Below are 17,072 nucleotides of genomic sequence, written 5' to 3' on the forward strand. Positions count from 1 at the left end.
GTAAGATGCAGATCTTCCTGCAAYGGAAAATGGAACAGCCAAATCCCTAACCGCTCTCTCTTTCTGCATAAATTGACTTTGTAGCATCAGGAAGCACTAAGTATGCTGTTGAAAATAAGCTTCCAAATGTTGCCATTAGAAACAAAAAAAAAAAAGGCAATTATTTCTTTAGGCTTTTCTTGAGGCTTTCCATATGAAAGGTAATGAAGTTTATAAGTCCAGGGTTTGTTTTTATTTGAAAGAAAAATTTTCTTTCATGTGCATATGTTATCCTCTAATAACTGTATAGTGAGRTTTACTAGAATTAGTTTATTATAAAATCTGTAGGGTGACAAGCTGCTATTTTACTTTCTGTGATAATTCATGCTACTGCTTAGATGACTCAAGCCTGACTTGTGTGTGAGGTTTAGAATAGTAGAATGATGAGAAATGGCAACCTAATCTGTAGGGGAGAACTAGAAAGTTGGAGCTGGGAAATCTCAAATTTTAATCCTTCATATATTATTTTCTTCTGTAGCTGTAGGGACTTCTTGTCTTAGTTTTCTTAGYTCTAAATTAAGGAATATATAATTTYCCACCTGTCTGAGAGAATWATATTGAGGATTAAAGCTGATGCAGGACACTGAAGAGTACGTTATCCTAAGAAAATATTAAGCACTTATAGCTGTGACCCGAGAGCTTGCAAAGGCCTTCCCAGCACTTCCCACGCGGTATTTTCTGCAGTGAGGTCTCAGTCGGGCTGAGTCGGTAGCRCTGTGAGCCATCACCTCAGCGCCTCCCCGGCTGTGGGGAAGCGGCCACCCGCTGCGCTGCCCGTCAGCCGTGCTGGGGGCCAGCAGGGACGCACACGGCCAGGGYGCGACACCCGTAGGAGCGCCCGGAGCAGTGGGGCCGCTGGGCCYGTCAGCGCTGCGTGGGGGAGAAAAAGTTATTCGGAAACAAAAGGAAGGAGTTGTGGTTGATTTGGGGGAAACTATAGTTCATTTTTTTTCCTTGCAGTGCTGGAGAAAGCCCCTTTTAGCCAGCCATGTAGAAAGCAAAGCTGCTCTGTCAAAAGTGTTTGGGCAAAGAAGAATCGTGCACAGGAGAAGCAAGAGCCACGCGTGGCGGCTGCTCGGGGCCTCTAGCAGAGGAGCCGGTGGTGTCAGCCGCTCCGCCCGGGAGCGGAGCTGCTGCCTGCGGAGCCCTGTGGAGCCCCGGGCAGGGGCCACGGCTGCCCCCATGGAGCCCCTGGCACGTGCGGTGCCCGGCGGCTGCGCAGGAGGCCCCGCGAGCGCGTGCGCCCTGCTCTCTGCAGGGCTCCGTGGGGCTTCAAGAATCCCCCGGCCAGCTCTGCCTGCAGCCCGGGTGGCACATCAGCGCAGGAGATCTGGGCCGGGTTTAGGCAGTTGGAATGTCCTCRGGGTAAAGCTGCGTGATGCCACCTGCATTCCTGGTGTGCTTCAGATGCCTCTGCTCTCCCASACTTTGAGGAAAAGAGAAATCTAATCAGTTTCACTTGATGTGCATTTAAAAAGCAAATGGCTATTTGAAGAATTAGGATATAATGATGTCCCTGGTGATGAGATTTCTCTAGCTGGTCACAAAAGCATAAGGTCTAGACTTTTTATTTTAAGGTGAGGTTGAGCCTGTTGTGTAGAGCAGTTCTTATTAAAAATGTTAGGTATTAGTAACCCTATCTGAGCTGTACAAGATGTCAATTACAGTTAAGACAAATACTTTGTTAGAAATGGAAGGACAGGCTGCATTGAAAATGGAAATTAAATGGAATAATTCTGCTGCTTATTTTATCATGTTCAGCATGGTTTTGCTTCTCCATGTATGATGTGCAATTTGCTGTAGTGTTTTCTTAAGACTTTTCTCATTGGTTTCTGTTAATTGATTAAAGAAGCCTTTAGCTGTTGACAAGTGTATCAGTGTTTGCAGCTTGCAGAAGTCTTGGTAAATTCATTTCCAAGCTAGGCCTATCTTTATTTGCAGAAATATTCCGTAGTCAAGTATCTGAAAGAATTTGCAAAGTTGGCATTTCTTTGTATATTTTTTTCTGATGTCAATACAGTTTTTTAAATGGTGATGCTCTGCAAATTTAGCTGTATTTAGCAGCAATAGAATGTACTTGATGTAGTTTGTTAAACCAACAGAATCCTCACATACAATTTAATTACAGAAACACTTTCATCTAAGTATGAAAAAAGAGGTAGGTTTTTCTCTGTAAAGTATGTGCACTGAGTGCAGGAACCTGAAGTCGTCCTCTTGGGCTGCTTGGGACTGCCTGGGCTCGGTGCTGAAGGGCCCAGACAGGGAAGCTCTGAGGAAGCCATGGAATATTTAGGTCAGTATGGWCAGTAACTGGTTTGGGGTGGAGGCAGGACAGAAAGCAAGTGCAGGAGGAGGTGAGAGGTCTRTGAGCAGAGTCCTAGCAAAAAGGCTGGGACAGGAACAGAAGGAAGGAGCGCAGAGGCTGGCAGCAAGCTTTGCAGGCAGGTAGAAGCTGATTTTTCTGCTGCTCTGCTAGTGGTTTTGCATGTGAAACCTGGAAGGTGTGAAGGAAGTGGGTCTGGGCAGCCTTCCTCTCCAGCATTTGCTGGTTGGGTTTGCGCGCCTGTTCAGGCTGGGGGCTCTGGCCTTATCCACACGCTTTGCTGCGTGGGTGCCTAATAAAGATGAAGAGCCCCTAGGCAGCTTAGTCGGAGTCCCAAGGCGGGCAGRGACCGGCAAGGCCATTCCACAGCCCCGGAGTCGTGTGGCACCCGGTGCTGCCAGTGAGGGGCAACCCACGGCAGGCCCATGTGGGGCAGTGGTGCTTTGGGAAAGGGCCCATCTTGAGGGAAGCAGGAGTCTGCCCAAATTCCAAGCACCAGAGAAAACRATTTTGTGCTATACAATACACTATTGAAAAGGGGGACTGTGGTCTTCTCTACTAATAGTTAATGCCTGCTTATTTTGGAGGTTGCAGAAGCCTTTTGAAGGAGATTCCGTGGGACTAGTGTTATGCTGTTCTTTATCAGGGTTATCTGCTTACAAGATATTGCATTTGATATTAAAACTTGATTGTGGCCTGATAATGACTTTGAAAATTAATAGTGGAACAGTTTACGCTGTGATCTGGAGATACTGTCTGGAGGTGTGAAAAAACAGATGCAGAAAGCACGGGGGTTCACTGTTTTTTTTTTATCTGGGGAGGGTGAGGCAATGGGAATMGTCTGGAGGTTTTTCAATACCGAGAAAAGCGAACCTCCAGCTGTCACAGCCAGCAAGAAAAACTCAGAAAATGATCGACTGCTGATTAAATAAGGTCTTCAGAAAGCCTGGAAAAACTACTTGAAATGATTCTTTAAAGAAAGCAAGCTGGAAGTCAGATGTTGTCACCTGTCTTTGTTACCTAGGTGGATACCTACAGTTACTATCCTTCGTCCCTGAAAATGCTGCTCTTGCAAACACTTTGTACTCAACTGTGCTGAGTGCAACTTAATACCAAATATCATGTATTCAGTATTTAAAAAAAAAAAACTTATAATTAAGCACGCTTCATCTGATACCTGTTAAATTCCTTGAGTTAAATTCCTGTTAAATTCCTTGAGCTAGGTGCTCTTAAACCTGGTCCTTATAGAGGACTATTTTCGTAAAGAAGGAATAAGAGAGGTGTAAAGAGGTGATGTTTGTAACAGTTCAGTGCTTTGATCCCAATCCTTAGGGTAAGGGGACTGTGGGATGTGATGGTATCCCCCAAAGCCTTGCTGTAGAGTGGTTTGCTTTGCTGTCCGTTGCGCAGCCTGCCCCGGAAGGCTCATCCGGGCTGCTCCAGGTACCACTGGGGGCTCTCGTTTCTGTCTTGCCCAGCGTCTCTCTCCGGCTGAYGCCTCCCGCTGTTTCGCCCTTCCAGACAGAGCTATTCGTGCACGCCTTCAAGGACCAGCTGGTGCGGAGCGCCCTGCTAGCCCTCTACACGGCGCGGCCCGGCTGCGTCCTCAAGAAGCCCCTGGCAGCCCCTGACGGCGCCGAGGAGCGGGGGGACTCGCAGCGGCAGGAGCGCCCGGCCCCGCTGCGGCGACAGGACTCCATACCCCACCACTCCGAGTACGACGAGGAGGAGTGGGTAAGTCGCCCGGCACCGCCGACAGCCTCGCGAGAACGGCTACGGGCTCTAGTGTCTGGCCACGTTTTGTTAGGAGGGGAAAGAAGGTGAAAACTTGAAATGACATTTTCAGATACCTCCATCAAATTGAAACTACTGACATTTCAAAAATAAATATCTTTTAAAACAAAGCTGAAAATTTTCTCAAGTGTGACCACATGGTTGTGCATATAGTGATGAGGATGATGAACATCATGTCCAGACAGGAAAATAACCTTTTTTCCTTTTTTTCTTGAGTTTGTTTCAATAGTTATTTTAAAGGAGATTGGAGAGACATGGGATGAAATGACAAAACAATTCTTCTGTTTCTTGGAGAAGATTGATCATAAATATGAATTGTCTCCAGTAAAGCTGTTTTCCATTACACTCTGTTCTTAAGCAGYACTATATCTGAAACTGTGCAAGAAACCTCATCTTTTTCAGATTTTATGTTCTTAGCATATCTGTCCAAGATTTTTATTAGTTATGTGGCTGAGAGTTTTGTGACTTAATTATTTTAGTGGATGCTTGTGATAGATCTGCTTCCTTGTTGCATACATCCTGAACTCTTGAGGTATTTTTATTCAGCTCAGGTTCAGACACCCAGTTCATCATGTGTTCTCATAAATGTAAAGGATGCCAGCATATTCATCTGTTATAAATAATTAATCACTTTGAGCTACTATATATTACACCTGAACTGTAATTTTTATCTATACCCCAAATAAGGGAAGAGGAATCTATTTCATATAGAGAAAAGACAATTATCTCCGATCCTGCGCATTAAGAAGTCATGAGATTTAAGCAATAAGTAATTTTATTTGCCTTCTGGCTGTAGTCTTGAATTCACTTTTTCATGTTTTCCCTACATCCTCAGGGGCTAGAATAGTAGTTCTTTACTTGAAATCAAGGCCAAAATGTTAATTTGTTTCCAGCTGTAGAAACCTTTAGTGAAATAAATACAAGAAAAGATTTAATATAGGGATGAAACCTTACAGCTCTAGAAAAAATGAGTATTTCTGGGCAAGCTTTAATTTACTCTTCTTGCCTTTGCAAAGAAGCTGCCTTTGCTGTGTTTCATTATGGACTATTTATAAGCTGGACTCTGAAGGTGTGGTAGATGTTTGCCCCCTTCTCTACTAAAGCACGTAAACACGACTGAAGTGTATCTGAGGTTCTTTTTGTCCACTTAGTAGGCTTACCTGTCTGCTTAAACTAAAGCCCAACTAGGATTTTCTGCCTTTAAAAGCAGAGCTAGTCACTGTCACACTTCGGACAGTATAGATCTGTACATCTTAGTTGATCTTTTCCCCCTAATTTTAAATACTAAGCTTCCATTATTTTCCTGTTTATCAGTGGAAATAAAACACAACCTTAGTTTTAATGAAGGAATTTTCATTAGCATAACAGGAAGACTGAGAAAGTGCTAGTCAAGTTGAAAAAAAATGCAGCATCTCCTCTTTTCTAAATTTTGAAATATTTTTTTGAAATTTTGCCCTAAAAGGGAGCTTTGCAGTGTTGTGTATGCAGTGTACGGGCATTCTCCCCATTTCTTGCCTTGGGAAGCTGGCTGTGCTTTTTTTCCCACTCTTCTCAAGGACTAGAGATGCACTTTGTAACTGGGATTTCAGTTTCAGTKTTGCTTGAAAGCTAAACCAGCGATGTCCAACAAAGCTCAAGGAGGCCCCAGCTGTATCCAGTACCTGCGCTGCCTTAGGACCACGAGGAAAGAGCTGCTCTTCCGTTGAGGGGCCCGTGGTCTGCGTTTGGCCCCTTACTGTGCTCAGCAATGCTGCCCTGCTGCACCTCCCCACTTTGGTACCAAGTAGAATTTTCCATCCCTGCATAGCTTACAGCAGCAGGAATTGAGCTCTTGATATTGTGTAGTTGGGAGCACTGTATGTAGGCAGTACTAAAGCATTACTGTTTCAGGAGAAATATTTAACCTGAGAGTTACAGATGGCCTCTGSATAGATGCTCTCTGCTCCTGCCGGCTGCCTCTGCTGTCCTGGAGCCTCCCCGCAGGRGGGGAGTGGAGCCTTGGCGTGCACGATGCAAGGGAAGGGGGCACCTCGGACCCAGGTCTGCTCCATGTTGCTGACTCACTGCTTAATGGGGCTGGAGTTGAATGAAAGCATTAAAAGAGTTATGATAGAACTGCATTTCCAGTGAGTTAAGTACAAATGTTTGCAAAACAATATGTTGAATTTTCTTGAGTGCATGTTGTTGAACACCTGTGATGGAAGGAAAAAAAAGTTGTTTCCTATTTGCTGCTTTTGTATCCAATGGAATTYAGCTGTTGTGACCAGTTGTAACACAGTTGCAACACACAGAAACCCCGACCAACGAACAGGTTGCACGAGTAGCGCAGGCGACGGTGCTGCCCTGTGTCAAGGTGGGAGATGCCTGTCCTGGAAATGCAGGATATGGGGGCCTGGGCTCTGCTGGGCCTGTGCGTTGGGAGGCTGTGATGACAGGRGACTTGCTTCCTCTCCTGCCCGCTCCCTGTGAAATGGCCTTTTAAAGGTGTTTCCAGAGCAGATGGGCACGAATTGCATTCCTTGACTGGCTGGATGAGAGGGAACTATTTTCCAGGTCGATGCCTTTAGGGAAGTGCCTGGCTTTCTGTGATGCCAAAGCCCAAGTTTCCATGAAAGCTGCCCTGAGTATGGGCGTGCACTTGGCAGTGCTGCAGCAGAAGCATCAGGAGAAGTTTGTCTCCAGCATTTGTAACTGTCACCATGGGGGACAGGGGGATGCAGATCTGTTGCCATACGTGTCAGGAGACCCCACAGTCCGGAGTGGCTTTTGAAACCTGGAAGAGGCCAACCTGCTGTTGACCTGTCCCAGAGTGGGGGACAAGCCCTGGGTTGCAGGGTTCCTCTCTTGCTGTCATGCATTTGGCTTTTGAGCTTGAAGAAACAGGAAGGAGAGGCAGTTAGAGACCTTGTTCCTCTTGTTTACTCAGGCTACAGCTGTAGCTTCCTTCCCATTAGCCCCACAGCAACTGGTGGGGAAAACCAGCACCCAGGAGAAACATCTTGCTTAGGAATCTAGGGACTCCAAACTTCAGTCCATCAAGAAACAAAACTTGTGTTCTTCGCACAGAGGGCTCATAAGAAAGTTTACTTGAGAGACACTGGGAATACTTTCTGCTTTTACCCTGATGCATGCTGTGCAATGCTCACTTGTGAAGTAGCTCTTAGGAGAATTGAAAATAGATTGCTTGAGAGGGTGAAATGTGGGTGGAAGATGTGCTAGGCTAGAGGAAAACATTAGGGAATACTAAGGAGAAAGGATACAAAATAGATGGATTTCTTCTCTTGGAGAATATGGAGCCACTTCATTTTAATTCATTTGAAAACTGTGTTTTAGTTGGTTTCCAAACTGCAGTACTCTGTGGGTCCTTTTTAAAAGCATGGATACCTCCAGTCTGGGCAGGCTAAGGTCAGCATGAATGCTAGACACATTTATGTTTTGTGACCACTTGTAACAGCATCTAATCCTAGATCCTCCCGCATGGAGCGGKGGAGAGCCCAAGGACAGACCTGTGCTCCCTGTGTGCCACTTGGCTGTGTGTGAAACAGCCAGGTGTGTGTTAGGGACAGGGAGCTCTCCTCCCTACAGACGTGCATGCATCTTACCCCAAAGCCCTTGGGGAAGGGTTAGGTGAATCTGCAGGCATCACCTTGCTGCTCAGCTAACAGCTGGTTTTAGGGGAGATGGGCGAGCTCACCTATGTAAACAGGGAGCATTTGCATCGTCTATGTGGTGGCACCAGGTGCTCATTAGGAACCTGATGGTGTTGGCTGGGACGGCACAATCCCAACGCGGAGAGAGGAAGGGGAAGTTTTGTTGCTGCAAATACATCCAGCACCTTGCTATACATAGCCCTCAGCAGCTCCAGTGGCTGGGAAGGCTCATGTTCCCTGCTGCTTTGGTAAATCTTGTAACTATTTGGTGCCATTTTTTTCCCTTGCTCTCCATAGAATCCTTCTTTAAAACTAGTGCTTGTGGATGCCTGAAATCATTTAGTTGATCTTGTGTCTTTCAGAAAAGCTTGAGGTACCTAAGGGGTTAAAATCCTGAAGTTTCTCTACCTTTGTTTGAAGTTTTGTCTGTGGATGTGAATCCCAGCTAGTCAGGTATCCAGTAGGCTGGTTGTGTGTATGGGTGTAGATATTTTCGCTTCTTGCATTGGGCATCTAATGCTATAGAGACTGTCTTAGAAAAAAATAATTGTGAAATATATGTAGCTTTGCTTGGTAGTTGCTGCTGTTGTACAAGGGGTGCGAAGTGGGTACCTTGCTCTCTCGTGGGCAGTGTAGCTTGCTTAACAAGTCGTGAAGATAAATGCTCATCTGCAGGGGAAAAGCCGGAGCAATTTCTGAAACCGGTGTGCTCAAAGCACAGGAGTGCCCTAGGGAGGGCCTCGGGTGGCGTCTGGCCCCAGTTCTTACATTCTCCCACTCTCCAAAGTGTCCACRTGTTCTTCAGGCCCCCCTATGGGAATGGACGAGGAGAAGCCCGGCGTGGGGCTGGTTGGGGCGCCCTGCTCACTGTGCGCGCCCCGTGCCGGTGGCTCCCTTGGCACAGGAGCTGCCTCCATCGTGGCTCTCCCTTTGCCGTCGAGCGGCTCCCGGGTGTCACCGTTCGTATGGCAGCGTGGCCTGACTTGAGGCTTTGGGTTCTTCTCCTTGACCTCTCTCGTGTTGTCTCTTGAAACTCCATTTGTGCACTTGGAGGAGCCCGACACGTACACAATGCTTCTAGCTGCTGGGCCAGAAAGTAGAAAGCAAAGCAGTGACATCCTATTCTTTTTGCCACTCTTCCTCCTGCAAGCAAACTTGGGTTGATCTCCACTTGTTTTCGAGTGATTCAGTTGCAAAGCACATGTGCTTTTCCCAGGCTTTATCAGACTTAAAACTGGATGTGTCTTTTTTGTGCTACTTGATTTCCCCCCCCCCAACACACATACACCCACATGAGTAAGTGTAGGAGGTTTCCTTTCTGCAGCATATGGCATCTGAAAGAGCCTTCCTGCCTCTCGATTCCATCCTGGCTTCTCTCACCCGCACATTCTCGTTTATTCTCTGCTTGTTCAACTTGGCTTCTCTGTTTCTGTAATTGCCATATTAGTAACACACCCAGTGAAGTGTCCTGCCTGTGGCTCCTATGAGAGCTGTAGAACAGAAGTCACGTGGCAAAAATAGAGGGTATATTAAATTGTCAAAAAAAAAAAAGGCTGCTAAGCACAATGGCAAACCAATTGCACACAGGGTTTGATTTAGCAAGGCTTTGAAAGCCTTTACTCTAGCTGTGTTTTTTCACATAGTCTAACTCTTTAGTTCTTGGCGGTTGGATCTAAAAAGTTTTGCATGTGTCTTCGTGTACAGACTGAGGCATATGCACCCTCCAGTGTCTTTAAAAACAAGCAAGCAAAGCCAACCAAAGCAAAGGAACAAAAAACAGTTCTATCATTTAACACTGTAGGGAAAAAAAGCGCCTCTGATAAAGTCTTAAACTGCTGGTACACCCTCTAATGAGGAAAATGGTAAGATGCTGSTTGCTAGTATTTCTGTAATCTGTACTTCTTTTTCACCAAGTTAAGTGTTTGAAGAAGTTGATGTTTTTTCCACGCTGCTTCAGTAATGTGTAGTGATACTCATGCTCTTTTCAGGACAGGGTGTGGGCCAACGTGGGCAAGAGTTTAAACTGCGTCATTGCCATGGTGGACAGACTGCTTGAAAAAGACAGCAGCAGCAGCAAAGCAGGTGAAAATGCCCCTTCGCCAGCAGATCGCCAGATGCCGCACGAAGGCGGTAAGCACCCACTTTTCACTGCCTAGAGTAAATGGGAAAAATCCATTGGGCAAAATCACCGGTCTCTTTGATAGGAGCGCTGGTAGCGAGGCTCTGCACAGTCCCAGCCTTGCGTGCTGGAAGGCTGTTTATCGGATTGCATTGCCATTGTGCACTTGAACTGTTTGCAGTGCTGAATCTTCTGTGCTACATGAAAACTCTGTGGAAGTAAGGTGCTTTCTTTTGAAGGCTGAGGGAGTCTATTTTAGGTTATACTTGAATATACTCTTTTTTTCAGGGCGGGGGGGGATTTGGAATGTTAACCCTTTGGAACTTTAAGGAAAGGTAGGTGTTCCATTTGAGTGTCCTGTAAATGCTCTTGYTTTTTGAAAAGGCTTCCTGAACTTTGTTTTCCAACCTGCTTAAAGTGGTGGTTCTGTGAATGCAGAAGTTGATATGTCAGTCCTGTGACCCTCCCTAGGAGGATGTTCCTTGTGGTCCTCACCCAGTACAGATGAGTCAAGATCTGCCTCTTCCATCTGARGGGAAAACTTGCTTGTGTGCATTGCAACAAATGAGACAGCACCTTGGCATCCTGTGTTCTACTCCACATGAGAGAACAGCAGAGCCAAACCCTGTGTTACTCTTCAGCCAACAATGAAAATACAATCCATTTTTTTCTGATTTCTGTTATTTTTTTTCTTTGCAGTTTTTTCTTTCCCCACATTTTTATGACTTGATTTYACTCTAAGGCTTTTAAGCTGTTACAACCTATTTGTAGTTATTAACTTTTATTCCAAATATATAGAAATCTTATTTGTGCAGTAGTGGCAAATGCATCAGACCAGACTTTGGGTGCAAACTTCTTTTTTTTTTTTTAATGTAGTTAGTGAGCAATATGAGAGGTTTGTGTTGAGATCCTGGAATTCCTGTTTTCCCATCTGGATGTGTTGGAGGGTTTTAAATTTTTTTTAACAAATAGTCTAGAGACAGCATATTGTTTTTCTGTTTGCTTCTGCAAGTTTCCATGTACCAGGAAAGTGTCCCTTTTGCTAGGGAGATTCTCATCTGTATTTCCTGGTGATGGCTGGCAGGTTCCAAGCATGAGCACGGTTGGGCTTTCTACAAGGGTTCTCTGCTTTCTACCTTCCTTAGATAAGGTACAGAATTCTCAACAGTRAGGTAAAAATACTTGTTAACTTGGCAGCAGTCCTTAAAAAGTGAGCGCAAGCATTCCAGCTCTGATTGCAAGAATGAGGCTGCTTTTATTCTTGTGCCCAACTCTCCTCTCTCCCCCTAGATGCTGCTCTGTTATCAGATGACAGATGACGATGAGGATGGAGAGTGTTTTGCAGGGARGGTGCTACGCTTGCACCTGAACCTCTTCTCTGTGTTACCACAGCGTGTGTCCACATGTATAGCCTGTATCCCAGGTGCTGAGCATCCTTTTAGTTGCAGAACAAGACTGGACACTGAATATTGTTTATCCAGCTTGGGACAGGAAAGAAGCTGTGATTTAGGGTTGTACTTTGCTTCACTTTGAGTGCTCTCTGTCCATAAAAGCAAGAGATGGAAAAGATGAACAGCACGAAAGCCTCAAGCATAGAGATTCCTGATTTTCCTTAAGTCTCTTCAAGCCCCTGTACATTTACTGTGTGTTTCGGTATAAGCCATGAGATATATTTAACCAGCAGTGGTCCGTTTGTGTTGTACATTGTTCTTGCGGTTGTAAAAAAGAGAGAAGGGTGCTCTTAGGTTTGGTTCAGGCTCACACTTTACRCAGGCCGCTGAAATATTGATCAGAACTTCAGGCGCACAAAATGAAAGGCACTTCAAGTTACTTCCTTTTAAGAACTGCAGTAAGTGGCCATCAAATAGACTGAAAAATAACACTCACTAAGTGATGATGGTGATTGTAATGGTGAGAAATTGCAGGAGACCTGTTTTGTTCAGCTGCAAGTTTATTTTCTGGAGTTGACAGGCCAGGGACACARAACACATCTAGGTGTTATGGCACGGGGATAAATTTTTCTCCTAAATGTGCCCATAATTGCAGGATCTTCCCCTAATCCTTTAGAAGGAGCAGAAGTGCCCTTCGGGGGAGCAGCGCGGGCGCTTGTGCGGAGCTGTGCCGCGCACTCGGCTTGCAGGTGGGAACCGAGCGGCTTCGCGGAGCTCCTTCCCCTTCTCCTCCTCTGCTTTCTGTGGAAGCCAGTGTGTCCTTAGGGTGACTGCACGCGRCTTGGGAGTTGCCCATGGCAGCCCAGAGGATAACAACATGGTCACACCCATAGATTTGAGCTACGATGATAGTGTTTTGTGCATGCAAATTCACAGGTCAGGTACACACAGTTCACAACCATCGTGGGAAGGAAAAGCTTGCTGTGTGTTGTGCTTGCACTCACACCATGGTTAATATGCAACCTAGGGGAGTAATACTGAAAGCGTACGGCTGCAGAGAGAGCACTGGATCTGGAACTGCCTCAGCCCTGGAGTTGGTCCCAAGAAAAACTGTGCTGCCGTTTGAAAGAGAAATGGGATATACCCAGGGATGTGAGCAAATCACTGAAGGGCAGGCTTTAAACTAGGGGAAAAATAGTGTTAGCTCAAGTTAGTGAACTTGATTGATGTAATTACTSTGCAGCATATAACAGAATAGATGATAAAAAATGCATCACACATTCAGATAATAGAAAAAGGCAATTATTTTTTGAATAATAGCATATTCCTACAAATGGAGATGTTCTTTTAATACATGGTCTGAACTTGCTAGGATAGGTTTATATTTTGCAGTCTTAGGATTGACATTTTGTGATTATTTTTTCCCKTCTTCCCCCCATCCCCATCCTTTCCAGCACGCTCACTTTGAAATCTGAAATATCTGCAACACATTTTCTATTGTACTTCCCTTTCAATGTGAATTATATCCTCCTTAGCCTAACTTTTCATGCAGTCTGACCTTTGAGTGTATGCTTAGGGCTCAATTTGAGTTATCAGTCACCAAGGTAACGTGTTATGTTTCATCAGCTGCAGGATTATGATTCCTCTGCAGGATAAATCAGGAAGAGTAAATGGATTTTAAAGGAGAGCTGTTCAACCCCCATCCCTTCCATTCTGGTAGGGTCATTTTAATGGGCTATAGGTAGCCCAGAATACAAGACTTGGCACCTCTGTCTTTTTCAAAGTGATTCAGCTATTGATGGCACCTTAAAGACAGCCAGTGTGAACGGAAAGGKAAGAGCACTTAATCACCAGATTTTTCTTGAAATATTCAGTTACCAGCAGATCTAGTTTCACAGCACTTTTACAGTAAGGTTTTCCRCTACTCCTTTGTTTTGAATATATGGAATTTACGCCTTAGACATAAGGGCCTTACCTTCATGTCTGCTGTTGCCATCACCTTCTGTTTCCATTGTAATCCAAGTTGCTGAGACACTTGTGTGTACATGTTATGCAGTGGTTTCAGTTTTCACCCTTGACTGGTGTGATCACATTTGTAGTCTAAGGTGATCAATATCGAATAGTAGATCTTAAAGATCATTCCCCAGGACACCAAAGCTGTGCAATTGAGGTAAATCGTTATTGTATTACCTGCAGAAATGCCAGGAAGGCCTGTTCAGGTTGGTGGCTCTCTTCGGTTAGGATTAAATCTCATCCCTTCAGGAAGAGCTTAGCTCTCACCCCAGACTGAAACTGAGACCTAGCTGGGAAAATGAGGGAAAAGGAAGCTGACCGCTCTGTGGTGCGAGGTCAAGCCACATTTGAGCTTAGAGATGTGTCTTGAAGCGAGGGTTCTTGCAGATGGGCGATGCCGTGCAGCTCGGGGCGCGCGGGGCAGCGGCCTCCTGTTGCTCGGGCCGGCCACGCGGGAGCTGCTCTGCTTGCCGGGATCGCTTGGTCTCTCAGCCTGCCTACTCCTTTAGCACATCGGTGTTTGCCTAACGCTGCTTCTGATGAGGGGCCATCAGCTTCCCGGTGTGCTTGGCCTCAGGCCTCTCCTGGGTTACTTGCATGTTCCTGTGCTAGGGAGGTGGGCATTTGCTGCAGGAAATGGGTTGTTCTTGAAGTCCGCGGTAGCTGCTGYTGTTTTAGCTGCGTGCACCTGCAGAGGCCTCTGCAGCTGGGAGTGCAAGAGGCTGTGCCTGCTTCTGCCTCTAACGCTGCTTTTAGCTTTTGTCTTCATATCAGTTACACTTCGAGGTATCTTACAGTCTTGCTTTTACCTTAAAGACTTGTAGTGATTTTTAGATAGGAAGCAGTGRTAGAATTAGCTCCTCCTCTTCTTTCTTGACAGGATAAAAGGAGAGGAGTGCTACTGCAAAACCTTAAGATTTTCTGCTTGTTTACCAGCATGTTTTAATAAACAGCTCAATGCACCTGATTTTGAAAAGCACAGGAGCTTGTTTTTGTGCCAAACTTCAAATTTAACTTGCCGTTTGGCTTACTGCAGCTTGGATATTATCATTCAGAAATTGCTAACTGGATGCTAAGCAGATCATTTGCTTGTACAGGCATGTGGGTTAACAGAATATTTTCCAGCACTCGGAGAGCAAATCCTACCATAATTTTCACAGGTTATTGTTAAAATTGGGAGCAGGATCTGTCCTGTGCTTGTGCTGAACATGTTCTTTCCTTTTAATCCTTTGCTACTTGCGTAGTGGTAGCATTTCTTCTGAATTTTTTCCCCTCCATCCTCAATTTTAATGTCTGGCTTGGCTRTTTTTGTTTTAGTTTCCTTTTTGAAGGCTGCCTTGCATGATTTCTGACTTGTCCTGCTTYATCATTAGGTATTAGGTATTTTTGGAAGCCAAGTATTCCAAACAGGACAGCCTGCCCTTATCTCTCAAGCAACCTGTAGTCTCCGTGTAGCTTATCTCCTTGCTCCTAGTGCCCTCTGAAACAGTTACTCATTCAGTTAGCTCTTCAGTTGTTTCTGTACTTCACTTAGAGATGTGTAACTTGCAGTTAAGTCAAAAGAAATTTTGARATCCAAAGGGCCAGCATTTATGTGAGCTCTTGAGCGTGCAAGATGCAAAATTTATAGTTTGTACCTTTGCCTTGCGTCAGTCGCTCTACCAAGTTCTCGCCGCTCAGTAAGGCGGTGCAAGTCGCAGACCCCTGCGTGCCTGACTAGCCTTGTAGCGACAGCCGGGTCTCAGCCAACTGCCCGTTTCCTCGTGAAGGAGCAACTGTGGGAACTGTGGGACACCCTGCACCTCTCCACAGCCAAGCAGCATCTTCACCTGCCAGCAGATTTGTGACAAGATGTAGCAGAAAAAATCTGAACATTAATTTGGACCAGGTTTTTAAAATACTTTTTAAAATCATCTCTTTACAAATTTTGTTTATATTCCAAGCTTATCGAGGCCTACCAGGATAGACTTACACTTTCCATATACTATTCCATTCATAGATGCTCTGTTTTCAAAGCAGTACAGCCTATTCTAATTTTATAATGGGGAAGAGTGAAAACAGAGTAGTCTGTCCTTTAGACTTGCTAACTAGCTCCACCTTCTGGGAATTGAGCTTCCTTGTGAGCTGTGAGCAAGAATTTTCATCATGCAGAAAGAGTCAGATGGCTGTTATGGATAATTTAATTACATTTGGGTATATTTTTATCTTGCTTCCTGTTAGCAAGTACAATGCCATTCTATAATAGCATACAAAAAAAAATTAAGTTTTAGTCATTAAGGTAAAGTGTATTAGAAAGTGTATTTTTGGAAAACTGGTATTCTAAGCCTAAATAACTAGAATTATAATGGTCTTTCTATAAAGCAAAATATCTATGTAAGTAAAGATTTCTACAGAGTAATGTCGTGGCATTGTATTCTTTGRGTTATTAAATATTCATTTACCTTCATAAATTTATCATGACTGTCTGTTAATGGGAAAAAAGCCTTGAGAATTTCAAAAAAAAAAATTTAATCCTTTATGCCCAGCTATCACTGACAAAAATTACTAATGTTAGTAATATTATCAAATATGCTCCATTTTTACTTTGGTACAATAAGATATTCCAAATACAGKTTTAGACAAAATTTTTACAAGAAAATCGTTTTGAAACTAGCACAATGTGTATGCAAAATAATTGGGGAAAACTATAATGGAAAGTAGTTATCAGTGATTTACTGTCAATCTGGAATCTGTATGAAATCAAATCCACTTATGTTGTTCTGAGTCTGGCATTATTGAATATTTTCATTAATGTCTTGGATGACAAGGTACAGACGAGCCTTATAAAAATCTGCCAACGCTCCAAAGCTGGGGGAAGCTTTAGGCCCTGTGAGAGCAGGATGAGCACTGATCTTGATACAGTGGCATCGCAGGGCGACACTGAGTAAGGGCAAAGAGGGGTGTTCAAAGCAGAAGAAATACAAGATGAGGAGTGACTGGCTAAGCAGCAATTCAGTAGAAGAAAAATGTGTGTGCTGTGAATTGTGGCTGGCCTGTGACCTGCTTTTTTTATGAAAAATGGTAGTCTGTAACAGTCTCTAGCCCTGAAGCAGTAAATGTGGGGTCAGAGGGGCAGCTAGTTATGGAAATTCATGTTTTTCTCTCTTGCCCTCATTGCTTCCTTGCAAGATCCACAGTTGTGTCTGTGTCCAAATCTGCTTTGTCATGAAAATGGAACAAATGTCTGTTGGCTGAACTTTCATGTCTGCTTTGAAGTGACTGATTATGGTCATTTTGAAGGCTTTCTCAAGTTCAAAAAGAGAATATGGACAGCAAACTCCATTTCAGCCACATAAGCCATCTCTGCTGGTTTAGTATACATGATATCTTTTAATCTCATTCTGATGTAGTTACTTTCCTTGGCACTTATTGATTGACTTCTTAAATTAGTATAATTTAAGACTGGAAATGGGGGCTTAATTTATCCGTCATACATGGCAAAATTCCAGGTGAACAAGTTTTGTTTGCATTTTGCTCTAGAGCATCTTCCAAAACAGTGCTCTGTTTCAAAGATATTAAGAGATGGAGAATCTGCCACTTCCCTCAGTACTTCAATTTCTCATCACCAGAAGTATCTGCCTTATTTCTGAATGTTCATGTCTGGTATCACCTTTTACAGCCTTTGGTTCTTGATGCGTTTCTGTTTGCTAGAAATAAAGATCACCTCAATACTTGCTACTTGTTCCTCATGAAGAAGAGAAAAC

At 44.4% G+C, this 17,072-nt stretch overlaps 1 protein-coding gene across 1 annotated transcript in view; it reads left to right on the top strand.

Annotated features, from left to right (window-relative positions):
- The window catches only part of INPP4B (inositol polyphosphate-4-phosphatase type II B), a 160,624-nt gene that overhangs the window by 103,674 nt on the left and 39,878 nt on the right, over positions 1-17,072 (top strand). Inside the window, exons 16-17 of the mRNA XM_026042591.1 lie at positions 3,884-4,096; positions 9,795-9,936. Of these exons, the coding sequence (XP_025898376.1) occupies positions 3,884-4,096; positions 9,795-9,936 (355 nt within the window). The remainder of the gene's footprint in view (positions 1-3,883; positions 4,097-9,794; positions 9,937-17,072) is intronic.

The sequence above is a fragment of the Nothoprocta perdicaria genome, unplaced genomic scaffold (genome assembly GCF_003342845.1).
Source record: "Nothoprocta perdicaria isolate Ctin4 unplaced genomic scaffold, notPer1 scaffold_31, whole genome shotgun sequence".
Lineage (NCBI taxonomy): Eukaryota > Metazoa > Chordata > Aves > Tinamiformes > Tinamidae > Nothoprocta > Nothoprocta perdicaria.